This window comes from Nycticebus coucang, chromosome 2, assembly GCF_027406575.1.
Source record: "Nycticebus coucang isolate mNycCou1 chromosome 2, mNycCou1.pri, whole genome shotgun sequence".
NCBI classification, from domain to species: domain Eukaryota; kingdom Metazoa; phylum Chordata; class Mammalia; order Primates; family Lorisidae; genus Nycticebus; species Nycticebus coucang.
The window spans coordinates 160,478,333-160,505,580 of NC_069781.1; the positions used below are offsets into that span (position 1 = coordinate 160,478,333).

At 36.9% G+C, this 27,248-nt stretch overlaps 1 protein-coding gene across 2 annotated transcripts in view; it reads right to left on the minus strand.

The window, feature by feature from the left end:
- Positions 1-27,248, minus strand: part of CDH8 (cadherin 8) — a 435,918-nt gene that overhangs the window by 252,129 nt on the left and 156,541 nt on the right. For both annotated transcript variants that reach the window (XM_053603265.1, XM_053603259.1), the window contains exon 3: positions 22,507-22,801. In XM_053603265.1, the coding sequence (XP_053459240.1) occupies positions 22,507-22,801 (295 nt within the window). The remainder of the gene's footprint in view (positions 1-22,506; positions 22,802-27,248) is intronic.

Genomic DNA, 27,248 nt, shown 5'->3' on the forward strand with positions numbered 1-27,248 from the left:
ATCCTCCCCCCTCCCTCCCCTCCCTCTCCCCTTCCCCATATTTTTAGGTTATAACTGGGTTATAGCTTTCATATGAAAGCCATACATTAGTTTCATAGTAGGGCTGAGTACATTGAGTACTTTTTCTTCCATTCTTGAGATACTTTACTAAGAAGAATATGTTTCAGCTCCATCCATGTAAACATGAAAGAGGTAAAGTCTCCATCTTTCTTTAAGGCTGCATAATATTCCATGGTGTAAATATACCACAATTTATTAATCCATTCGTGGATCGATGGGCACTTGGGCTTTTCCCATGACTTAGCAAATAAGAAAAGGGCTGCAATAAACATTCTGGTACAAATATCTTTGTTACAATGTGATTTTTGGTCTTCTGGGTATATACCTAGTAAAGGAATTATAGGATTAAAAGGCAAATCTATGTTAGATCTCTAAGTGTTCTCCAAACATCTTTCCAAAAGGAATGTATTAATTTGCATTCCCACCAGCAGTGTAGAAGTGTTCCCTTTTCTCCACATCCATGCCAACATCTCAGGTCTTGGGACTTTGTGATATGGGCTAATCTTACTGGAGTTAGATGGTATCTCAAGGTAGTTTTGATTTGCATTTCTCTGATGATTAAAGATGGTGATCATTTTTTCACATGTCTGTAGGCCATGCACCTGTCTTCTTCAGAGACGTTTCTCTTCAAGTCCCTTGCCCAGCCTGCGATGGAATCACTTGTTCTTTTCTTGCTTATACGTTTGAGTTCTCTGTGGATTCTGGTTATTAAACCTTTGTCAGAGACATAACCTGCAAATATCTTTTCCCATTCTGATGGCTGTTTGCTTGCTTCACTTACTGTGTTCTTAGCTGTGCAGAAGCTTTTTAGTTTGATCAGGTCCCAGTAGTGTATTTTTGAAGCTGCTTCAATTGCCCAGGGGGTCCTCCTCATAAAATATTCACCCAGACCGTTTTCTTCAAGAGTTTTCCCTGCACTCTCTTCTAGAATTTTTATAATTTCATGTCTTAAGTTTAAATCTTTAATCCAGTGAGAGTCTATCTTAGTTAATGGTGAAAGGTGCGGGTCCAGTTTCAGTCTTCTACAGGTCGCCAGCCAGTTCACCCAGCACCATTTGTTAAATAGGGAATCTTTTCCCCACTGAATGTTTTTAATTAGCTTGTCAAAGATCAAATAATGGTAAGTAGCTGGATTCATCTCTTGGTTCTCTATTCTGTTCCAGGCATCTACTTCTCTGTTTTTGTGCCAGTACCATGCTGTTTTGGTTATCTGGTATTTGCCTTCTATTTATGGTAAGTAATACTAGCAATGAGATAAAGTTTAAAAAAGCATAATTCATATAAATAAAGGCAAATACAACAGTTTTTAAAATTTCAGATTACTAGTAGGTTACAAACAATTAGGTTACATTGTTTGCATTCATTAGGTTAAAGTCAAAATTGCAGGTGAGTCCTTCACGCAGGAGCTGTGCCAGATACCCCATTAGGTGAGAGCTTACCAAACCCCCTCCCTCCTCTCCTCTCCTTCCTCCCTGCTTGAATGTAGTTGATTTTTCTCTCATGTGGATGTATAGGTGTTTATCCATTGGTTTCATATTAATACTGAATACATTGGATACTTGCTTTTCCATTCTTTTTTTTTTTTTTTTTTTTTTGTAGAGACAGAGTCTCACTGTATCACCCTCGGGTAGAGTGCCGTGGTGTCACACGGCTCACAGCAACCTCTAACTCTTGGGCTTACGCGATTCTCCCTCCCGAGCAGCTGGGACTACAGGTGCCCGCCACAACGCCCGGCTATTTTTTTGTTGCAGTTTGGCCGGGGCTGGGTTTGAACCCGCCTACTCACTGAGCCACAGGCGCCGCCTGCTTTTCCATTCTTGTGATACTTTACTTAGCAGGATGTTCTCCAAATCCCCCAAGGTAAATACAAAAGTCTCCATCTTTTTATGGATAAATGCTATTCCATCATATATATATATATATCATAGTTTATTTATCCATTCACAAGTTGATGGGCACTTGGGCTGTTTCTACATCTTAGTGTTTGTGAATTGAACTACAGTAAACATTCTATTGCAAATGTCCTTGTGGTAAAATGATTTTTTTTTTCCTTCTGGGTAGATACTTAGTAATAGGAAAGTAGAGTCAAATGGAAGGGCAACATTTAATTCTTTGAGGATTCTCCATACTTCTTTCCCCAAAATGCTGTATTACTGTGTAATCCTACCAACAGTAAATAGTGTTTAATACGACATGTCTCATGTACGTTAATGGCGTACTTCACACTAGACTCACATCCTGGAGGTGGATCTCAAAGGACTATAGGTGGATTCTATTATTGATTTGCCGAAAGGCCTGGTGACTTCAGACAGTGAACTCTTGCCCACTAAGTCTTTCTATCTGCAAATTCAACATTATCTTTGTGACTTCACTGTCTGTGATTAAAGGTAATCAACAAGTACCTTCATTTTATCATTAAATGTATTTGATGATAATAATTACCTTATCTAGGCCCAGCGCAGTGGCTCATGCCTATCATCCTAGCGCTCTGGAAGACCAATGTGGGTGGATCACCTGAGCTCGGGAGTTTGAGATCAGCGTGAGGAAGTGAGGTCCGATCTCTAAAAAAAAAAATATCTGGGCACTGTGGTAGGCACCTGTAGTTCCACCTAATTGGGAAGCTGAGGCAAGAGAATTGCTTGAGCTCAAGACTGTAAGGTTGTTGTGAACTATGATGCCATGGTACTCAACCCCAGGGCAACTGAGTGAGACTCCATCTCAAAAAAAAAAAAAAAAAAATTACACATCTATAGAAATGATGGTTGAAGTAAAAAGAAGTAATAAAACAAAAGGGAGCAAAACAATAGAAGTTGGGTTTCTTTGCAATACTAGTGAATTTCTGTTAGGAAAAAGGTGAGATATGACTGAAGCAGGTAACAGACCTCTAAACTGCCCTACTGATGTTGATTTACCGTTAGATTAACTAAGAGGTGATGCTGGTGATATGCTTGAAACACGGCTTTATGGGAAGTTTCCACTTAGCTGCCTTGAGCTATGTACAGTTGACCCCAGAACAACTAGGTTGCCTAGCTGCCTAGGTTTCAACTGGGCAGGTCTACTTGTACGTGGCAAGAACGACTCCTCCTCCTTCTCCAACTAACTCAATGTAAAGACAGCAAAGTTGATGACCTTTACGCTGATCTACTTTTACTTATTTTTTTAATGACTTTTTTCTTAGCTTACTTTGTTGTAAGAATACAGTACATAATACATACAGCATACAAAATATGTTTTAACTGATTGTTATCTGTAAAGCCTCCCAGTCACCAGTAGGCTATTAGTAGTTGAGTTATTAGGGAGTCAAAAATCATACATATATTTTCAATGAGCAAGAGGTTGGCATTACTAACCCTAGTACTGTTCATGGGTCAACTGTATACAATGAAAGGCCACTCAGAATAACATGAAAGTTACCTTCCAGAGTCAGAAGACAAAGAAGGAAAGGACTAGTGAGGAGCAACATGATTAAAGATGACAGGAATGAATATATTCACAGATTCAGTTAAATGTCTCATAAATTTGGTAGAACTGCTTTCAAGATTGTCTGGAGTATTGAGAGAAAAAGTCAATACCAGTCATAAAAGTATACATTGTGTAGGAATGCATATATTACCCAAAAAGCAAGTGGGGATATCGGTTACTCTGTGGAAAAAGTGACTGGAAGGGAACACAGGAATGGATTTGCACGGCTGTTCTGACTTTTTATTTGGATGCTGGTTGCACAAACCTGTCCAGCTTGTGCTACTATGATACATGCATTTTACTGGATGGAAAGTATACTTCCATGCAGAATTTTAAAATATGTATGGGGAACAAGAAAAAGAGAAAATGTAGAAAAGCCAAAAGAGGAATAAGAATTGCTATCTGTGCTATGCTAATGAGAAATCTAAGCTTCTAGTGCCCTTGTGCTCAGGCAGGAAGTGGAGACAATGCTAGTTTCACATCATATGGCTTCACTTGCTTCCTTAATGTTCTTCCTAAAAAAGGCCCTCGCAGGGCACTTATTCAGTGTTTATTGGAGCTGAGAGAAGCTTTAAGAGCAGCTCTGAAGTTGGATACCAGCACTTCCCCGTTCATTTAATTTTGACATTGTAACTTGTTACATATACATAATACGTGGGGTTTTGTTTGATATCATTTCATTGTCATCTAATGGTGTCAGCAGACCTAATAATGACACAGGAATAGCAATCTGGAAAAAAAAAAAATCCTGGGGTGATTATCATTATTCAGATTCCTGTCAAGGTGGAAGAGGACAATGAAGACATGTTCAGAAATGAATTTTGCCCTCTGTTTTCAGTCTTGATCATCTAGTTTTCTTTAATAGTAATTTAAAAAGAACAAAGCACAGAATACTGTGGGTTATCTTATATCCATTAATAGGATCTCTGAATATAAATGGATGGAAGAGTGACATTGTAGTCAACAAGGAGTCTTTTCTTCCTACTGAACTGAGAATATTTCTTCTCTCATTCTCTCTCCCAGTTCAAGGAGATGTATGATCCTTTCATAAGACTGGGAGAAGAGATATCCCACCCCAACCTTGGCTCAGATTTTCCCAAGGACTTAACATTTCAACTCATTGCCTTTATCTGTGAAGCAGTCAAAAGCAGATGAAGAAAAAACTTTCTAGTGTGTTCTTACTACAGTTTAAAGATAGGTTCTAGATAGTATTAATATTCACACCATGCCTTACCTGGAGGAGCCAAGAGGGAAAGAAGAACCAAGAAAGACCCAAGAGGGACAGTCTATCCTTAAGACCTTCATAAAGAGAAAACTGCACATATTTGTGTGGGTATAAAAGACGCCAGGAAGAAAGATGCTTCTATACTTCTCTGAATAGACCAAACTTCCTTTGGAGAACCCATGATCATTGTCACCCACAGCAACCAGAAGAATACTGTATATTTCTTAAGAAATTCTTGTTTTTAAGAAATATGTCTCTCTTTTTGGATTGTCATCTATTGATTGATGGAAGTATCACAGGAGTCCAAGATAGGACTTGCTTGGAGTTTGGTATGTTTCTAGAAAGAAGACTAAGAAAGCCAACAAGTTTCCAGTTTCTCATTTTTTCTTTCCTTGGTTGCCTGTAGCATCCCCTTCCACTTCCATCAAGCCTAGATATACTCATTTTCTCTAATAAATACCATGAAACGATGATGTTTACCTGATGTTTCCCAAGCTCACATATTTTTAAGTTTAACTACTTAGAAAGGTACTATTTCAACATCCTCTCTGGAAAATAACTGCAGTGGAGACTAATTGAACTAGATTTTGGCAAATGTCTGCCCATGTCCCTGGAAAGAAATAACCCAATATAAAGTGGCTTCTGACAGCTCACATGATCAACAGAGAGATGGGTAGTTACTAAACTACCCATGGGTTAAACTCGGCATGGGTTAGGTAGATACTGCATGGATGTTCACTGCAGCCTTGAAACAGGTAGGTTCTCTATAGCTAGTGTTAACTATAAGACGCTTCTGCCTGCATTCATTCCTTTTCCCCGACACAAACTTTCAAAGAGCAGGAGTAAACAGGGTAACATTGAAAGTGACAGTTTAGTGAACAGACTGTCCATGAACACATTTTCAAATAGCAGTAGCAGTTGGACCCATTTAGAGTATAAAAAAGAGGTAAATCCTCTTGGATGGAATTTCCCAAAGGCACTGAGGTCTGACTGCATTTTAAGATAGTTTTCATAGAACATGATCACTGGGCTCAGCGCCTGCGGCTCAAGCGGCTAGGGTGCCAGCCACATACACCTGAGCTGGTGGGTTCGAATCCAGCCCAGGCCTGCCAAACAACAATGACGGCTGCAACCAAAAAATAGCCGGGTGTTGTGGCGGGCGCCTGTAATCCCAGCAACTTGGGAGGGGGAGGCAGGAGAATCGCTTGAGCCCAGGAGTTGGAGGTTGCTGTGAGCTGTGATGCTACAGCACTCTACCCAGAGCGAGAGCTTGAGGCTCTGTCTCAAAAAAAAAAAAAAAAAGAGAGAGCATGAATGTACTCCAGTAATTCTGTTCACCTCTTGATTCTATGTTTTCAATTTTAGGTTTTTTGCCATTGTTCTACCCATAACCAATGTAAAACATCTTTACAGCATTTTACACATTGTTCAAAGGACTTCTATAGTATTTTTGGTTAAAATAATTAAAATGGATTATTTGACATGTTAAATTTTCTCAGGAATACTGTAGTCATGTATATTGTAAAGCATAGATTAATTTACATTATAAATTTCTTATTACTTCTTAGCTGATAATTCTCACCAAATTAGGAATGGTGAGGAACTTCATAAATAAGATCTATAGAAAAATCTCCTCCCAGCTCCCAATTTAAAAATGGGAAAAAGACCTGAATAGACATTACTTAAATACAACATACAAATGGCCAACAAGCATAGGAATTAAAATACACAACATTATTAGGGCAATGAAAATCAAAACTATACAAAGTATCACCTTACCCCCATTAGAATCATCATTATCAAAATGACAAGTGACAACAAGCGTACTCCAAAATGTAGAGAAAAGGGAAACGTTGTACACTGTCGGTAGGATTATAAATTAGCATATCCATTATGGAAACAGTATGAAGGTTTCTCAAAAAAACTACAAATAAAACTATCACATGATCCAGCAATTCATCACTGGTCTATGGCAAATAAATTCAGATGAATATGTTGAAGAGATATCTGTATTCCCATGTTTGTTCCAATACTATTCACAATAGTCAAGATATGAAATCAACCTAAGTATCTTTCAGTGGATGACTGAAAATGTGATCTATATACACAATAGAATACTGTTCAACCTATTTAAAGGTGAGAGACTAGAAACTTTGAAGCATAAAATTCTAACTTAGTTTGAGCTGCTGTAACGAGTTACCATAGATTGAGCAGTTTAAACAACAAAAATGTATTTCTTGTTCTACCATAGGCTGGTGTCTTCGTTTTCCAGTGTTCTGAAGTTTAAAATCAAGGTTCTGCAAAATCCAGTGTCTGGTGAAGGCTCACTTTCTAATTTTTGATAGCCTGGTTTTCTCTTTGCATCCTTATACAGTGGAAAGACAACCCAGAAAATATCTGGGTCCCTTTAAAAAGACACTAATCCCATTCATGGAGGCTTCCCTCTCAGAGCCTAAAGTAACTCCCAAAGGCCACACCTTCTAACACCATCATCCTGGGGCTTAGGATTTCAACACACATATTTGAGGGGGACACAAGCATTCAGTCCATAATAGATTCAGAACAAGGAAAGGTGGGGACACTATATCACTGCCCAGCTCAATATCATACCAGAAGCCTTACCTGGTGCAATAGAGATAAATAAATAATAAATAACTACTTGAAAGGGAGAAATATTAGTACATTGGATGGTTGCTTTTCTATTCTTGTGATACTTTATGTAAGAGGATGTTCTCCAAATCCATCCAGTTAAATGCAAAAGATGTAAAGTGTCTGTCTTTTTATGGCTGAATAGTATTCCCTGGTATACATATGCCATAGTTTAAGTGGGGGGACAAGAGGGTTAGAGGAGAAGGGAGGGGGTTTGGTAAGCTCTTACCTAACAGGTACAGTGTAGGGGGACATGGTGTACCTCGTGGGTGAAGGGCTCAACTAAAACTTAGACTTTATCTAACAAATGCAAACAATGTAACCTAATCGTTGTACTCAAATATTACTATTTTTAAAAAGCATAAGCCAATCATATCAAAAACAGAAAGGAAAAATTATATGTCTTTATTCAAAGAGAGAGAGACAACGAGAGACAGAGAGAGAGAGGAAATGTACTGGGAAGGGATTTTGCTCTTTTGTCATCTAGAGATAGGACCCTAAGTGAAGGCTAATACAGGGACACAGTCGCTAGAGAAGAGTGAACAGTAAGATAACATTGGTATCTGATTTAATATATGTCTCTGGTTTTGGATTTTGACCCTAGTACTTCCTAATTAAGTAAGTGTGTCCACACAAAACACATTAGTTTGCAGGAGTTGCTATTACAAAATGCCACAAATGAGTGGCTTTTACAACAGTAATTTATTTTCTTACAGTTCTGGAGGCTGGAAACCCAGGATCAAGGTACCGGTTGAGTGATTTTTCCCAAGCCCTCTGTCTTTGGCTTGAAAATGGCCTCTCCCCCGCTGCCGCTTCACATGGTAGTCCCTCTGTGCACAAGTGCCCCTGGTGCCTCTTTGCGTGTCCAAATATCCCCTCCTTATAAGGACACCTATTCAGACTGGATTAGGACCCATCCTTATAAGGACACCTATTCAGACTGGATTAGGACCCATCCTTGTTAGGTACAGACCAATATATAGGTGTATATGCAGGATTCAGGTACACTGCAGGAGGGTGGTTCCTAGGAGTGGAGAAACTAGAGACCAATCAGAAGGTATTGCAGGAAAAGTTAAGGAAAAACCAGGAATCTGAGGGCTTAAGACTTACACACCCGTGGAGCATCTGCGGATGCAACCTTGTTATGTGAGAACACCTATTTATCATTTGGTAATACCGCACACCTCCTATAAGCCCACCTCTGGACCAGGCCCAGAAAAGGAACCATTGGGGAGTTTGCAGAATCTTTCTCTTCTTAAGGGGACTGACCCGTTTCTCTCTCTGGAACATATTTTCACTTTCGACAGCTTCTTTCTTTTCTGTAATAAAAACTATTTGTGGGGAATCGCTTCCTCTTTGTGGTCACTCTGTTGTATTGGCCCTGCTTGTGATTGTTCCAGGCAAGAAGCCAAAGATTCAGAACAATATTCTGCCAAGAGGATGGGCCAGACACCATCGGACCTCATTTAACCTTAATTACTTCTTTATGACCTCATTTAACCTTAATTACCTCTTTAAAGACCCTTTCTTCAAATGCAATTACATTGGGAGGGATGAAGGGTTAAGGTTTCAACATATGAACTTTGAGGGACCATAATTCAGCCCCCAACAAAAACCCCCTTTATTTACATTATTTATTGTTAAAATATGATATTAGTTGGCCGATATGATATGAATCCCTATGTAATATATAATATAAAGCAATACCGCTCCACATATGTGATGCCCCCTTCTAATAATCTATAGTGTTTTACATGTACCTAGCCTATAACAGAAGCTAAATAAAACAAGTTATTTATGATGACTTTCTTCTCTTCCAATTTAGCTAAATCAGGATTCTGTTCTAGAACTCGCTTCTTTATACTATTCTGGTTGGGTTTTGCATGAGATTTTGAAGGCAGAGTGGAGACGGCGGACACCAAGTGGTTGTAGGGCATCAGGCACTGAGGCAGCTTTCATGATTCAGCAGGGCTGCAAGCTCATCACACACTGGCAGAGAGTAGCACCCATGTCTCGGCTGCTTCTGCTCATACAGCATTTACCCCTTTAGATTCTCCAAGTCCTGTAGATATGTGAAAAGCTCTATGTCATGACAAAGGGAACAAGCCTCTCCTGCAAGCTACCCAGAGCATGACAATGTGAGGCATGAGAGACAGATGTACATTCCAATTTGTCTTCACCAGCTCGAGTTTGTCCTGTTGGATTCCAGTGTATTCTTGGTCTTTCTCACTTTATTTCCAGCCTTCCTTCCCACCATTCGAGGCAGAAGCAAAAGCTTTGCATAGATTGATTGATCTCTCAGCCTTATTTTGCAGGAGAGAGCCAGGTTACACTGCTTGCATTTGCTGGGTAAAGTCCCTCTAAGAATAGTGTCCCATCCCCAAGAGGTGTATCACACACCATGGCCCCACACCCCCCTCCCTTCCTACTTTCCTCCACTCCCCAATTTTATTCCCTCTTCCATGTACTAGCATGAATTGTCCTCATATCAAAATTGAGTGCATTGGATTCTTGCTTCTCCATTCTTGTGATGCTTTACTAAGAAGGATGTATTTCAGCTCCATCCAAATTAATACAAAAGATGTAAAGTCACCATCCTTTTTAGTGGCTGTATAATATTCCATGGTATGCATGTACCACAGCTTGTTAATCCATTCCTGGGTTGGTGGACATTTAGGCTGTTTCCAAATTTTGGCAATCATAAATTGGGCTGCAAGAAATAGTCTAATGCAAATATTAAAATGATCTTTTTTTTTTTTCTGGGTAGATGCCCAATAATCGGATTGCAGGATCAAATGGGAAGGTCTAGTTTGAGTTCTTGGAAGATTTTCCATACTTCCTTCCACAGGGGTGTATTAGTTTGCAGTCCCACCAGCTGTGTAAAAGTGTTCCCTTCTCTGCACAACCACGCCAGCATCTGCAGCTTTGTGTCTTTGTGATGTGATCTCTCAGCCTTATAATGCACAAAGCCAAATCCTTTTAATAACCCACTCATTCTGTAGATTGTCAGTTGTGCTTAACTCGTGGGGAGCTCCTAGTCTTTCCAGCAATAAGAACTTGAGTGAGTTACTTTATGGTTTTTCGCCTCAGTTTTCTCATTTGTAAGATAAGTTTTTTGCCTCAGTTTTCTCATTTATGATAAAAATCGCCTTATAAGGTTGTTGGTGGGTTAAGTGTATATGTACAGTGCTTAGGATAGTATCTGGCACAAACATTTATTAAATAATAATCCCTACATAGTAATAAATGTATTCATTATGCTACCTTTGAGCTAATAAGATTGCTTTGGATTTCAAAAGAAATATATATGTATTTATATATAGGAATTTCAACACTTATTTCAAAACATTTAACATTGTTGGATGAACATCCCCTACCACCATGGCCAATGTATTTCCTGAACTCAAACCACTCTTGCTACCTGCAAAGACTCAGGATTGATAGACAGTGATGAGATCCAGAAAGTCTGACATTCCTTAACAAAAGGAAGATAAATTAAATCATCTTCAACTGTGGTGTAAACGTGATTAGAATTACTATAAACTCTTTGAGTACAGACACAGAGGATGAAATCACTGTGGATTTCACTTTGTCTTTTTTTTAGGATGTCTAATTATATATCAAATGCATATATGCAAAATACGTATGTGAGAAATTATAGGTGGGGAGAATAGAAAAAAAATGCCACAAAACTCATAAAACTATGCTTGCTAATCAACCACAGAATTAATGCATTTGAGTCTAACATTCAAATGACAATCTTAAAAGTCCAGTGAGTCCAGATAGTTCAACAAATCTGATACACATATGTTAGAGTTAAGCCATAATGACACACGCATTCATAGAGACTCTGGGGAACCCCCACTGGCTGTGAGAGGCAATGTTCTGAGAAGAACATGTCACACACCAAAAATATGTTGACAAAGGTTTCCCACATTCATTTTCAGCCAAAGCTTCAGAATGTCACAAATATATGTTTCAGAGCTGCCCTGACATGTAGTTAATTCCTTTCGCTGGCCAGCAAATGTGTGTATAGGTTGCATTCTACGAGCTTTACCCTGCAGCTCCTTTTTATTCATGATTTCCTAAACTGGTTATGTAACAACAACAAAAATCTTTGTAACGCTATGAGTGCTGATTCTAATTTACAGAGCCCTAGACACACATGTGGCTTTAATAACAAGAAACATTTGCCCTTTTGTCTTCTTGAACCAACACATAGGTTGAATCCTAGAATATTACTTCTCCTATGAAGACAAAAGAGGCAAGAAAAACAGTAGGATCATGAGATTGGTAGAATCCTACCTGAGTTTCTCAACCTTCCATCTATGAGCTAGTGTTTTTCTTGAATGTTTTGATTCTCCTTATGATAAGTGTCGATCTACTGCTTTGAAAATACTTTCCAGTATTTATAAGTATCAGAGCATTCTATAGTAAGAAAGCAATAGATGTCTTATTTTCTTCAGAATAGCTCAGGGTAGGCCTGGTTGAAGTGCTGGTCCTAGAACATTTCTCTGCAAACACAGAGAAATGGGGTGTGATTTTCAAAGAGATTACTCAATGTATTTAAAAATAGCAAGAACCAAATTGTGAGTGAGTAGAAAATATGTTTCTGAAGAATTTAAAGAGATAACACTAGGATAATCAAATTAAGTTAAAACAATTCCAACAGGCAAACATAGAAATACAATAGAAAAGAAATTACAGGGGAAATAAAACTTAAGCTTTAGCTACTACTCCGTCTGGGGCTAGACACTAGTGTGCAACGGGTATAGAAGTATTGATAAACTGGTTTAAGGACACAAGATGAGGTACAACAGCAATCTTGCCTCTTCACCTAGATATTATTAATGCTAAGTCAGTCCCTTAATTTAATTTTAATCCTCCGAAATACCAATTCAAATTATTAACTGTGTGAATAGAACATGCAAATTTCTAAATTAAACTGAGGCAACAAGTCACATTCCACTGGGAGTGACTCACTGTTCACCTGTGGGGGTGGGATGTGAGGCAGAGATTGTTAAAACTTTTCAGTCTAATTTCTGATACCTTTGTACCTTTTATGAAATGCATTTTTATATGACATCCTATTTTATAGAACAAAAGTAATACCAGTATTATCGCTTAAAAAATCAAATGAAGTTTTTCTTTTCTTTTGAGACAGGGTCTCACGCTGTCACCTGGGCTACAAAGATGTGGCATTGTCATAGCTCATTCCAGCCTCAAACTCCTGAGCTCAAGTGGTCCTGTGCATCAGCCTTTGGAGCAGCTGAGACTACAGGAATGCACTACCAGGCCCAGCTAATTTTTATTATTTTATGTAGATAAGGAGTCTGGCTCTTGCTCAGGATGGAACTCCTGGCCTCAAGCAATCCTCTAGGCTTGGCCACCCAAAGTGCTGGGATTACTGGTGTGGACCACCAGGTTCAGCTTCAAATGAGATTTGTGCTGCAGAAAGGAAAAAAATAATGGACACCCCTGGACAAAAGAATGTTACTATTGAAGAAATCAGATACATCAGTTGATCGCCTAAGAACTTCAGTCAGCAATCCATTAGAAACAATAAAATGGATTAATTGTATTTTTCTGTTATCAATTAATAAAACGTAATATAATTTAGAAAGTACAAAAGGAAAAGAATTCATGCAAAATTTGATAGAAGGAGCTTCTCCATCACACAAGTCATTCAAATAAACTTTTTTTTATATTTTCATCATTGTTCACCAAGCTTGTTCCCAGCCACAACACAGAAATAATGTACTTCTTGGAAGACTAATGCATTTTAGGCACCCTTCAGAGTTAACTGTCACCAACTTTGCTTTTTGGATACTCTGATAATTCTAAAACACGGACCATTAGGGAGACCTTTGGGTCTCCAGTGTCCACATTTCAGAAGTCTTTACTTCACTTTCACTATAAGATTTTTTAAAAACAAGATGCAGCTATTATACCAGCTGTCCCTATATGCCTAATGGAGGAGGTTTTGCTTTCTTATGCAGAAGAGAAAACTATAGACTCCTCACCCCATCGTAGAGTGGTGGAAGCACAGCTGTTACAGGCATTCATATCAGGTACAGCAGCTGAATTTCTTTTGAGAGTGTTTATTTCAATCCTCATGATTTCCCGCCCATGTTTTCCTAAAGAATTTCAATTTTGTTCGTCATTCTGAATCAAACAAGACAAAAAATATAATCAAATCCATCAAGATATGTTTTTTCCCCTTTCTTGCTTTGCATTTCTCCTTTAAAAATAGAGAAATGTTGCTGAATCCTTTTAAAATCTAGCTTAGAGAAAGAGCCACAACCCTAAATTATGAAAAAGCAGTGTGTTGGGTTTAAGACAGTTTGTCAGTACCTACATCCTTTGATCTTTTACACCTATGTGACATAAGTTATTTCTTCAACAATAAAAAAAGGACTATGAAAATGAAATCACTCCATTACTTTAAGGCTATTGTTTGTTGTTTTGGGGGGAGGAGTGGCTAAAATATGAACTGGGCAATGACAAGAACAGCAAGCTAATCCTTTCAAGCTGCAGTCATCATAATTTACAATTCACATTTCAGAAACCGCAAATTTCGCTATTTAGTTGCATGCTAAATTAACATGCAGCCTTGCATAGAAGCAAAAATCTATCCTCATTAGACGTGTGTTCCTAGATCTTTTATAGAGTCAATATTGTAATGTTTCAGGATACTTCTTAAAAATATAGTTTCTGGGGTGAGCTAAATGAATTTGAATCTCCAAAAGGAAATACACTATATCTAAATCTCCAAAAGAGTATGTAATATAAATGTATAAAATTACTGTATGTTAATACTTTAAAGACTGAGATAGGGAAAGTAATTTTAATTTTTCTTTAATGTTGGCTAAGTACATTTGACCTTTTTCTTTTGCAGCAAACCAATTTTCAATACAGAAATACACTTCCATAGATCTATTATATAATAAGAACTCTCTAGACATATAGGAAAATAAAGGAAGAGTGTATTGTGTTCTTTCCTGTCTCCATTCTTGACTGGCTATCTTCTGCTTAAATAGTTCAATCCAAATGCCATTAAGTGTGGTCAGGCAAGATAGGACTCCACGGAAGGGCCAGAAGGAAGAATAGGATGGTAGATTCATACTTGGGTTGGGGGCAGGGGATGAGAAGAGGGAGAAAAAGGAGATAAGTTACTTTGCAGATGAGAGTTAATCCAATTAATAAATATATTACAAATAAAGGGACTCAAGTTTCTTATTGTTTGAGAAAAGGAAAAATAATCAAATAATTGCAATGAACCCTATGATGTTACTTTAGAATTGAAAGTATGGAGTTGAACTCGTGGTTTTTAATAGATAAATAAAAAGTGTATCAGTTCCATCGGGCAACTGTGGCAAATTATCACAGATTGAGTTGCTTTAAACAACAAGAATTTATTCTTGGTCTAGAGTCTAAAATCAAGGTATTGGCAAGTCCAATGCCTTCCAGGTTGGTTCTAAGAATTCTTCCACACCCCTTCCAGCTTCTGTAGCTGTTGGCATTTTGTGGCTATGGGGCATAACACCAATCTCTGCCCTCGTCTTGACAGGGCCTTTTTCTCTGTGTGTATCTGTCTCTTTACATGATCTTTTTATAAGGGCACCAAGCATTAGATTTAGGGCCCAAGTCAATTCAGTATTATCTTAATTTAACTCATTGTATCTGTAAAGATCATGTTTCCAAATAAGGTCGCACTCTGTGGTTCTGAGTGGACATAACATTTTGGACTACACTGTTCAACCCAGCAGAGATAGACAGAGTGTGTGTGTGTGTGTGTCTGTGTGTGCACCTGCTCCCATAGCTTTCTGAGCTCTTCCTTGCCCATTGAAACGTTTTGGGAACAGTGACACCCCCACAGTAAATAACAAAACTGACTCCCAGACTTTGGTATGCAAGTATAATTCTCCTTTAAATGGAACCAGGTATCTTTGTATAAGTCTCATTTACATCTTTGTGTCTAATACTAAGGAAAGTACAATATAAGCCTGGAGCACTTTGGTAAAAATGTACCCAAGGACTGATGGAGGCACATCAATAAGACACAGAATCAGCTTCAAGGGGATGTCATGGCAAAGACTGAAGTGATCTGAGCATCAAGATAAATAATTTGAATCATTTATTATGACTCATTAAATAAAACAGAAATTTAAAAGTCAAAACTGATGTAAATAAATACACAAGCAAATAAATGGGAGGAGAAAGCTTTGCCTTTCAGAGAATACTGACAAATAAATGTAGATGAAATGATGGGATTAAGAAAATCACCACTCAGGAGCTGTCATAGCAATCATTAATTCAGGAAATTTCAATGGCTGTTAAAATTTTGGATGAGTAGTTTTATGTGGAATAAGATTATTATATAAGTTCTAAGCATCTTCCCACAAGGCAATAAACACAAAGAGAAAAAATATTAACTCTACAATGAGGTGACTAAAATTATTGTAATCAATAATGGAATAAATGAAACTCTTGTACAACCGTATACAAATCAATGAGGTATTATCTGTGATAGCCTTATCAAAACTGCATTTTCAGAATCTAATCTCAAAGAGACACCAGAAAATCCTAACTAAAGAATTTTATAAAATAATCATTCCATAATTGTCAAGTGCATTGGTGATGAGTGTGAAGAAAAACTGAAGCACTCTTGTAAACTGAGTCTCGCAAGTGGGGTCCTGATGATCCTTTACTATCAAAGGATATTGTTGTTGGAGAAATGTGACTGAAGTCTCTGCATATGTTAGCAATAGTGTGATAATATTAAATTTACTAATTTTAATGGATGTATTGTGGTAGTGTAGAAAAATATCCATGGAGGAGAAATTACTGAGGTGATGGGACAAAATAGCAACAACTTACTCTCAAATGGTTCAGGAATAATATATTTGGATGACATTTTTGCAATTTTGCTCTAAGATTAAATTTATGCTACATTAAAAAAAAACACACACTAAATAGTATGTAATTTCTATAGGCCTTCCTCCAGAAGAGGAGGGTGATTACCATAAAATGACACATTTACAAAGAAAAGGCATAATATTAATAGGAAGAAAAATAGAATAACTTATAGCCACATATTTCAGAAGGAAAAAGACTTGAAATAATTTAATAATTGTAAGTTTTTTTGTTTCTCTGAGTCATTTTTTCAAGGAGAATAAAGAGCAGGTCTGGAATATTGTGTATTGACTTCCATAACCTTTTCAGTGGTAGCCTTTCAAAAGTACTAAGATTTGTCTTACTCAACTATGTTTTTACTAAGTCATTTCTTAACTTTCTTCTAATATTTTAAGTAACATTGTTTTTAGTATAGCATACATTCCACTTTTGCTTTGCCACTGGGAAGCCCAGAGCCTCTTTAAATGACTCTCACTTGAATACATTTGGCAGCTTTTCAGCCCAGTCATTCATTCATTTCAGCCCAGGTCATGAATTTTCATTGTTAGTTTAAGTTCTATATGATGGATTCTTGTGACATTTGTAAAGTACTTATAACCTGTTTTAAAAATTGCATGATACCTCTCTTAAATGTCTTATCCAACTCCTCTCTCAGTTCTTCAATTTAATTTGCAAAATATGCTGACCAAAAGAGCTCTTCCACCTTGGAGAAACATTAACTACTATAAATATGCAGCAGAATCATGCTCGTATCAACAGAATTCTCTAGAGATATTATCAAAAATCAGTAGAGCATACTGGTTAAGCCCTTGGGACATAGAGCCAGATGTCTGGACTTTAATCTCAGCTCCTCCACTTAATATCTCCCTTTATTTTAGCTATTATTTCCCCCATTTTTCTGATTGAAAATTATGAGTAGAGAAACTAATATTGGCACTAAGGATTCAGGATTTTTGTGCATACTAGAAGCATTTAACACAGATTCTGTCACACAATAACACCTCATATCGATCATCACTAAAGGACCCCTAGTTCTCAAAGGAAAGGAAAAGAATCCCCAGTGTCATGTTTATAACTGTGCACATAACATTGGCATAAAGCCTACCAGCTTCAGCACTATTCTCTTTCTCATTCTTTTACTCCCATCTTAACTAATATGCTCTTTTGAATGAAATGGATTCATTCCAATATGTCCATTTTGAATTATAAAATTAGGTCCCATCAAGCATTTTTTTCATTGACCAAGGTATTCATATTATGTAGGTAATTTATTAAATCATACATTAGAATTATGTCACAAAGGGATGGTTGTATCAAAACTAGTATCTACTGGGCACTAGCCCACTATAGGCCAAATAGTCAGCACTTCAGATCCAACCACTGAATTTTTCCACATGTACTTTTAGGTAAGGATGACTGTTCACAAAGAATGCAGGGCTTAGATGGGCCATGCCACTTCCACAAGAAGACAGATTTGGAGCCAAATAACCAGTAAATCAAAGTCGAAGTCAAATAAAAAGTTTACTTTACAGCAACCTGGGTTTAGATGAACAGACAGGTTAAAACACACCTCACCCCAATACACAATAACATTAAAAATATCTATTGAAACTTTATGGAACTTAATAAATAGGGAAATTTTTCATTAAAAAACTAACTTCAATAATGCTAACATGAGATTCACATTTAAAATCAGAGACACTCACACACCTCTATTTATGCAGCATTTCTATAAAAGTGAATTCTCATCAAGTTTTGAAAATTCATGGTAGAACATAAAAGAACTGTGTCTTCAGCTTCCCCCAAATAAGATATTTCTAAAATAATTTGGCTGCCATTTGGGCAAATATATATGCATGTTTTGTCTTGACAGCTTGTCAACTGGAAGACAGTTCTTGAACATCACATTCATTTCAATTTAATATTGGTAAATTTCTGAATTAGAGTTTTATTTTTCACTTTCTGCACAATGAGATCCTCCAACCTCTGCTGGCATTCCTGAGGGCACACAGGTGCACATGCTGGCATTCCCACAGTAGCAAAGGAAGAAAAATGAAAGAAGGAAGGAGGGGAGGGAAGAGACAGGCTGAGAGAGAACAGTAGAAATGGGGAGGAAAAGGAGATGGTAGCCAACCTTCAACCTGAAATTCACCTACATGAGAATTGAAGAGAATAATTCACATTTGACAATAAAATAGTGCAGCTGCCTCTGCTTCCTTTAACCAGAGAGGCTGCAGCCAAACAGAAACCAGATACCCGATGCACAAAAATGACACATAGGACAGGTCCAAAGTGCTAGATTATAAAAATAATTTTTAAAAAACCACAACAACCAATTATGAAACACTTTTTTTGTGGCATTCCTTTACCTTGTATTTTATTATGCAACTCTCATACAACGAAAGCAGAATGAAAATTATTTTCATTGCATTGTAGCTAAAGAAAATAGGAAATAATTCAACCACCTTGAAATTCAAATTGAACCATATAATAAAGGACGAAACCCAGATTCAAACTCACACTTGAACTTTAACACATTCCCTGGGATTTTTAGGAGATATGTCCCAGACTAAAGATTTAATAGACAGATAGAAGAGAGACAGAGATCTGTGTATATATTAGTGTGGATTATTTAAGTGTCTACTCACTTAGCCAGAAAAAAATTACATGTATAATGACAGGCATGCAGAGACATTTTATTATGTAGCTAATAATTATCTTTAAAATTCTTTTTGTAGTTGAAAATGGGCTTGACTTTTGCAGGAGTTTCTAGAGTTTTCTTTCTCATCATATCTATTAGGCACATGACTTACATATACAGAAATGGGACTCTCTGACACACTTACAATCAATAGACACAGACTTGGCATGAAGATGTAGAAATCATAATAATGAGGCAAAAATAACAGCTTTCCTGTTCACTGTTTATTAGCAGTTAAGATAAAATGTGCTGTGTGTGTGGCAGACAGAAATAGTTTAAGTCATCTTTACTCTAATTTGGATGAAGAAATGGATTAGACAAGTTCTCTGACCTAAATTAGTTGACCAAATAATAATAATAATAAAAAGATAGTGTTTCTCAGTTCCTGTTTGTGTGTCAGAATCCAAAAGAAGTGCAAAGATGGAGGTGTTTTTGGTCTTTTGTGTTTCTTTTTATGTGGTGGAGGTGAAGGTAAAGAGATAATTTTATGCCAGAAAGTCATAGTTTTCCCAGAAGAAGTGTCATCTCAGCCAGCTATCAACAATTTAGTTATGATAAGCAGGAAAAAAATAAATAAGTAAAAATAAAATCCCTTATAGTAGAGATGGACAAAGGAAAGTCCTGGCAGAAGAAATACACGGGTTAGACATGAAGAGCTAAAATCACTTTTGAGTTGCTGCTAACTAGTCATATTTTAGGTAGGCAAGAAGGAAGATCAAATGAAGCCAGGCTATACAAAGTCTCCTGGTTAGGGAATTATTCTATGGGAAATGAACACTTGTGGAATTTTGTAAGGGAGATATTTTTCCAGCATAAATTCATAGATTAGCTAAGAAGTAATGAGGTCAGAATCAAATATACTACCCAGAACACTACTGTGAAAATCTATAATCCTGTGGGAGGCATTAAAGTCTGATCTAGGAAGGTGATCATAACACTGAATGAGATAATGTATTAGGTAAGCCTGGCTTGGGCTGGGCTAGGTGGCTCATGTATGTACTCTAGTACTTTGGGAAGCTGGGTGGGCAGATTGCTTGAGGTCAATAGTTGAAGACCAGTCTGAGCAAAAGTGAGTTCTCATCTCTGTAAAAAAAGTAAAAAACTTAAGCAGGCATGGTGGCTCAGGCCTGTAGTCCCAGCTACTCCAGAGACTGAGGCAAGAGGATCACTGGAGCTATGGAGTTTGAGGTTGCTGTGAGCTATGATGACACTGCTGCACTCTAGCTCAGGGAAGAAAGCAAGAAAACAAAACCCATCAAAAACAAAAGCATAGTCAGAGTGACAAGAATAAGCGGTTCTCAACCTGTGGGTCATGACCCCTTTATAACAATGGAAATGCATCATGGCATTAGGAAGGTTGAGAACCACTGATAGAATAATTAAGGATTAAATAGGCAAGATACTGCTGAGGCTTGATGAAGGAGAAAAGATTCAACAGTGTCTGTTACATTTTTGTACATGAGATTTCAGAGTGTATTGGAATCACTGATAATGCCATAGAAGTCAGGACACAGAAAAAATTATTTCATCAGAAAAAGTGATGACTTGACTTTGAATGTGGGATTTGAGCACACCATTTGGCTATCCAGGTGAAAATGTTCATGGAGCGACAGTAATGTGGGTTCCCAGTGTAAGCTGCAGATGAGGCAGCGCAGATAATTTTGAGGCCATATGGAACAGATGGGTTCGGTCCTGGGCTGACCGAGAAAGACAATTGGAGTAAAGAAAGAGGGAAGGGGGCAGGGTGGGGAGAGAAGAAAGAGAAGGAGGAAGACTAAAGAGGAGAAGTATAAGAAAGAGAAGGAAAAATAGGAAAAGGCAATGAGAGGAAGGCAAAAGGATTACGCAAAAGGATTACGAGGAGCAAAATAATCTTAAAGAGTTAAGTGACAAAATAAAAGAAAGTCATTCAAACAGAAAAGGAGCAGATCAAGTTGAGGAAAAGAACCAAGATACTTGATATTCTCAAGCTCAGAAATGCATGAGAATAAGTTACTTACAAATTAAGGCACTTGTTCTACCAAGAATTTTTCTTTATTTGAAATTTAAATTTCAAGTAGTTTCCATGAGGAATGTTATCAACACACACACCCCTTACTGATTCCTAAAATAAATTAAAAAGCCAAAACAAAAAAAAAAAGATGCCAAGACCACATTGAGGAGGTAAGGGTATTCTCTACTGTTCCTGATAATAGTCACCAAATTTAGCCTTGAAAACCATAATCAATACTTTGTCTTTATTTGAATCTACAGTAATGATGTTGGGGATATTACTAAGCCATTTATTTCTTTCTGGTGTTTATATCTGTGTATTTGTAATTTTCTTGAGTAGTTGATTTTGGTGTAAAGACTTGGGAACAGAGGTCTTCTTCAAGTTTTAATCTGACATATCATTCAAGGTCAAATTTTGGAGCCTGAAATACTAAATGTTCATATATTTCCCAGATTCTGGCCTTAATTTTTATCTCTTCTTGTGTGTGTGTGTGTGTGTGTGTGTGTGTTTGTGTGTGTGTGTGTCTCATCGTGTTCATCAACTTCTAATTTATCTGACATCACTGCCTTATAGATCGTCTTCAATGCAGTTTGAAACAAAACAGGATGTACATTACATAAAAAAGTGACTTCTATAATCTTATCCTTTGAATTTTGATCCTGCCTATTATTTTTGTTAGATAAGAGTTCCTAAATCTCTCTTTTATTATATAATGTCTGGGGTCAGAAGTTTCCTTTATCAAGGCCAAGTTTTGGGGATAGATAAGCAGATTCAAAAAGGGAGGAAAGTATTAAAATCATGTTTTGAAATATATAGTATACATAAATATATATTTATACTATTATATATACCATATACATAAATACACATATTTTTACTGTTTTATGTATTATATATGTACATATATACTGTAAAGTATAACTGATGCTTCAATGGCTCAGAAAAAGTGGGTTTGGGTCAATGGTAATATTAATGTCTCCTAAAAAAATGTTTAATTAAGATAGACACAAAACCAGAACTCTCTTTGGTAATGACAAGAGAGAGCCCCCCAGCTCAATCCAGTATCTGGCTGACTGCAGACCTAGAGGGTTTTCCATTTCTCTATGTGCTGCATCTGCATGTGAATATATACAAACAAATAATTAAACATCAAGCAAATATCAGTAGGATTAGCTTGGCATGTTGGAACAAATCTTGATAAATCCTCCTCAGTAACAATACTCAAACTATAAGTCTATGAGAGGAATACAAATTCAGCCTATTGAAATATTGTTGTGTAAGGAGAGATATTCTCATAAAATTGCTTCTCCGTCAGTTCCTATTACTAAAGGACTAAAGCTATTGAGCTGTGGAACTTAGGCCAAAAAGGGTGATTTGGAAATGCAAATGAGTGATAAGACGGTAATAAAGGTCTTTTATTCAGCAACACAACATCCTTGGTGCCAGGAGCTATTTTAAAGATGACTCTTAATAGTTCTGTGAAATTGGAAGCATACATACCCAAAATGGACATTTCTGGCACAGTAGCATGATAGGGTCCATTAAGAAACTCCGGTGCGTTGTCGTTGATGTCTTGAACTTTAATAATAAATTCAGAAGGAGGCTCGAGGGGTTTGCTTGTCTCCCAGTCCACTGCCTGAGCTGTGAGGGTGTACTCAGCCTTTTCCTCTCGGTCAAGTCTTTTTATAGCATGGATATCTCCAGTTACATCATTTATTTGAAAGATTGTCCCAGCTCCATCGCCTGATAGGATATACTTAATTTTTTTGCTCCCAGGATCCAGGTCTGTGTGTAGCTAAAATGAAAATTGGCATTAGTTAGTGATGGACCAATCTGCAAAATTATTTTTTAACTACCTCCTATTTGAATATCAAGTTGGTTCTTTTCACATGACATCATCGATTTCTGCTATGAATAGCCGTAGAAAGGGTGTATACAGTGGTGTGGATATCAATCAAATATAAATATAAGGAAATTCGTCTAAGCAAATTAGAACAGTTTTTTAAAAGTACTATGACCTGGTTAGTACAAGCTCTTATAAGATAAAATGCTCAAGAGTATATAAAAATGTATGTATTCTTTTCAACTTATTGATATATTTATTTAAAGTTGTTAGAATTACCTACCCTTTATAGATCATTACCTGTGTGCCAAGGACTATGTAAATCACTTTTCGTATTACTGTTTCCATAATTTTTATAAAAAAATAAATGAGTTAACAATATTTCATATGAACCATGAGAAATTTGAGGTTCAATACAGCATATAATAAAATCCCCATGGTTCACATTTGATAGAATGAAGTATGTTAGACGCAGAGTTCAATTCATATCCACCTACTATATTTATACAAACAAAAATAATGCGAATAACCTGATTTATATTAAGATTTTATGTTTTATAGGACTTTTTTTCCGTTAATTCTTATGATTTTTCTGGTCCAGGAAAATCATTCCTATTTTATAGAGAAGAGCATTGAGGCCAGAATATGGGAGCACTTTTTCTAGAAAAGGAACCCTTCATAAAACGATCTAAATCCATCTAGCACATGGCAGTCCGTGGCAGCAAGCATTTATTGAACAAATATTAACTGAACTTATATGTTAGGCAAATACTCTCCCTGAAACATGTTGGTAAGTGCTTGGGAGAATAGAATCCCTAGTTTTGAAATTCTCACTGTTTGTTCTTAAGAAGGAGACAGGAATGTTCTTATACATAATCCTCCTTTATACTGTGTTGATCTCTGTTAAAAAAAAATTAAAATAGGGCAGCGTCTGTGGCTCAAAGGAGTAGGGCGCAGGCCCCATATAGCAGAAGTGGTGGGTTCAAACCTAGCCCTCGCCAAAAACTGCAAAAAGAGAAAAAAAAAAAAAGCTAAAATAAAAGAAAAAATATATATATATATATAGAGAGAGAAATGTTCGTATTTTTAAAAGAAAAGTTCATCACAAAGTATTCCTTAAATGCACATATTTTCAGTTTAACTCAGTTACTTAACTATCAAAATGGTTCCAGTTATCACACCATGAGATCTCAAATATTTGTTCCTTAAAAAAAAAAAATGCTTGTCGAAAGAAACTCCTAGAAATTCAAAAGACATTGTGTTCTCATGGGATCCCTTTTATTCAGAACAGACTCTATTGGTTTCTTCGCCAATTTAAATTGTATTTAGCGCTTCAATAAGTGAAAAGAAAGGATTATAAAAAAGACATAAAATAGCAACCAAGAATCCAAATGCATCTAGATCTCCTACTTTACTTGTGAATATTTTAAAAAGTTAAAGTATAAGATTAGACCAAATATTTATTGAATCTCAAAATGTATCCCTTTCATTTATTGTATTCAATTTATTAACAAGAACAAACATTGAAATGCCACTTTATCTTAATGAATGTGGGATTATAATTCATTAATGTGATATTAATCCTAATTTATGATCATTTTAATTTATGTGCATTTTAATATTTCCATTAGCATTTTTATTAAAAAAAGAAAATTTGAATAATATATCATTCATGGAAATTTCCATTCACATACAAGGAGTTCTTGGGAAACAGAAGGTATTGGTATGTATCACTTTCTTTTGTTTTTCCACAACATTCTGCTAATTAAAAAATAAACCATTCAAATTAGTGCTATAATTATTTATGTTAAAACTTATTTGTGTCATATTTCCTTCCATTTTCTAATATCCTCTAATTAATAAATTGTATTATAACTTTAGGTTTGGATGATCCCTTGTATTTAAAATTACCTAAGGGAGAAGAAAGAAAAAGTATAGGTTTTGAAATAATAAACACAAAGCTAAGATTCAATCTCTCCACACAAATGGGAGAAATTAACACATTTATTTGAATTTCAGTTTATCTGTCTAGAATATGGGGATGAAACTTCTACCCTTCTGAACTGATTTTACAATCTGAGACTCTCCATCTGTTTGAAACAGAGAAGTGGCTATATTAAGTATTTAATAAATAAAACCATTTTGACTTCATATAATTTTCAATCATACAGCACGTGCAACTATCTGAAAACATTGTGAGAAGCCAAGTTGCAACCAAAGTGAAAGCAAGTTCCCAACACATCACTGAAAGATAAGTTTACACATTATAATACTTTGAAAAAAAAATCTTAGCAAACACTGTATGATTTCTCTTTCTTCTGGAAATTTCATTTTTATTTTATTTATTTATTCACTTATTTCGAGACAGAGTCTCACTTTGTCACCCTCAGTAGAGTGCTGTGGGATCATAGGTCATGGCAATATCAAACTCTTGGGCTCAAGCAATCCTCTTCCCTCAGCCCCCCGAGCAGCTGGGACTACAGGCATCCCCACAATGCCCAGATATTTTTAGAGATGGGGTCTCACTCTTGCTCAGTCTAACTCTTGAGCTTAGGCAATCCATCTACCTCGGACTTCCATAGTGCTAGGATTACAGGCATGAGCCACTGCACCTGGCCTGGAAATTTCATTTTTAGCTTATTTCAGTAAAACCCAGATCCTGGGGTAATGATAATCTCAGAATGAAATATTGTGTATCTATCTATATTCATTCATTTTGTCCTATTATTATTATCTCTCTGTCTTTCTCTCTCTCACACACACACGCATCCTTACACATGACTTGTTCAGACAACCAACTTGATCTTACAAAGAAAAGACTGTGGGTGTATGAAAATGGACATTTGCAGATAGCAGAGGCACCTGAGATTCCATATCTGACTCTCAGAAGCATTTGGGATGGATGATTCTAAGCTTCCGCTTTTTGTCTTCACATAAGTGTGTGAAGCCCTGCTCACTGCAATGCAACACTGCTTCCCCTGTCCACATATCCCTCCCAAGGACACTCTGAGATGATGGAGTCAGACATCCCAGATGCCCTGAAGGGTTACCTAATGTGCATCCTCTAAAGGTGTGAGTACTTTCTCCTTCAGGGGATGCTCCTGCTAATCAGGGCAGGACTAAGGACCACAGGCATACGGTCTGGGGAGGTAGGACTCCCTGGGCTGGTGGTTGTACAAAAACCCCTCATCCATTCATTTAATAAATCCTGTCCTCTTCACTGTCTTGGGGTGGAGGTAGATTAATAAATGACACAGACTTGGTCTCTGCTCTCAAAGAGCCATAATTTTTTTGGGGGGAATAAACATATATAAACAGAAAATTCAGAGAAAGTATCTTTACTACTGTTATTATGATGATTTTTGACTGCTTATTATCTGGTAGACTTTTAAATGTATATTTATACATAAAATGGTGTTCTCACAACAAACTTGAGACCATTTTCCCAATGAAATTATAAGATTCAGAGATTTTTCACGGAACTTTTCCAGAGAATTCACAACCCACAGGGGATAATATTCATAGCACAAGTTTTGGAGTCCATTTGTAGATTCTAGTGCATGATCTAGGAACACTGCTAGGAGAAGAGCAGGGAGGGATAAGAACATACAGAAATTTCACTTATCTCCAACAGTAGGATGTGGAAAGATAGAAAAGGACTTCCCAGAGAAGGATGATGAAAACTTCAGACCTAAAAGAGGAAGAAACCTTGTTGCAGGCACAGGTAATTGTATGGGTCAAGATCTGGAAACAAAAGAAAGCACAGCATTGTAGAAAAAAAAAAATATTATTTAATCTGAACAGATAAAGAGAGGTAGCAAGAAATAAGAATAAAAATGAGACAGTGGCCTGATTATGCAGAGGTGTCAAACCAAGATACAGAGTTTGGATTTGACTATTGAGATGACAGGGGACTGTCAAGGCATAGAAGGATTTCAACATGAGCCTAATGCCATAACAATTTTGTTGTAGGAACATCTCAGAGACTGGTGTGTGCTTACAAGAAAACATTATGGATGGGGAGGGAAGGGAAGGACAGAAAGTAAACTCAGACATTAATTCACAAAGCTGCCTCTATTCTGATTCTTAAATCCAGCTCAGCACCTAGGATCTGCCACCTTTACCACCAGATGAATCCCCACCCCCTCTGGCCACTCCCTGCAGCTGAGCTGGAGAGGCACAGAACATCAGGTGTGCAATGAACGATCCCACTCCTTCACAGTAAGTTTTCAATTTCAGGAATTGCTACATAATTGAGCTGAATTGTATTAGCATCATTACATTCTCATGGTCTTCTGTATATTTCCACAACAACTCGGAATTAAAGGACAAGTTTTTACTATATGAGTCATGGGAAGAATCATTTGCATTTCACTCTTTGTATTTCCTATGCCCGGGA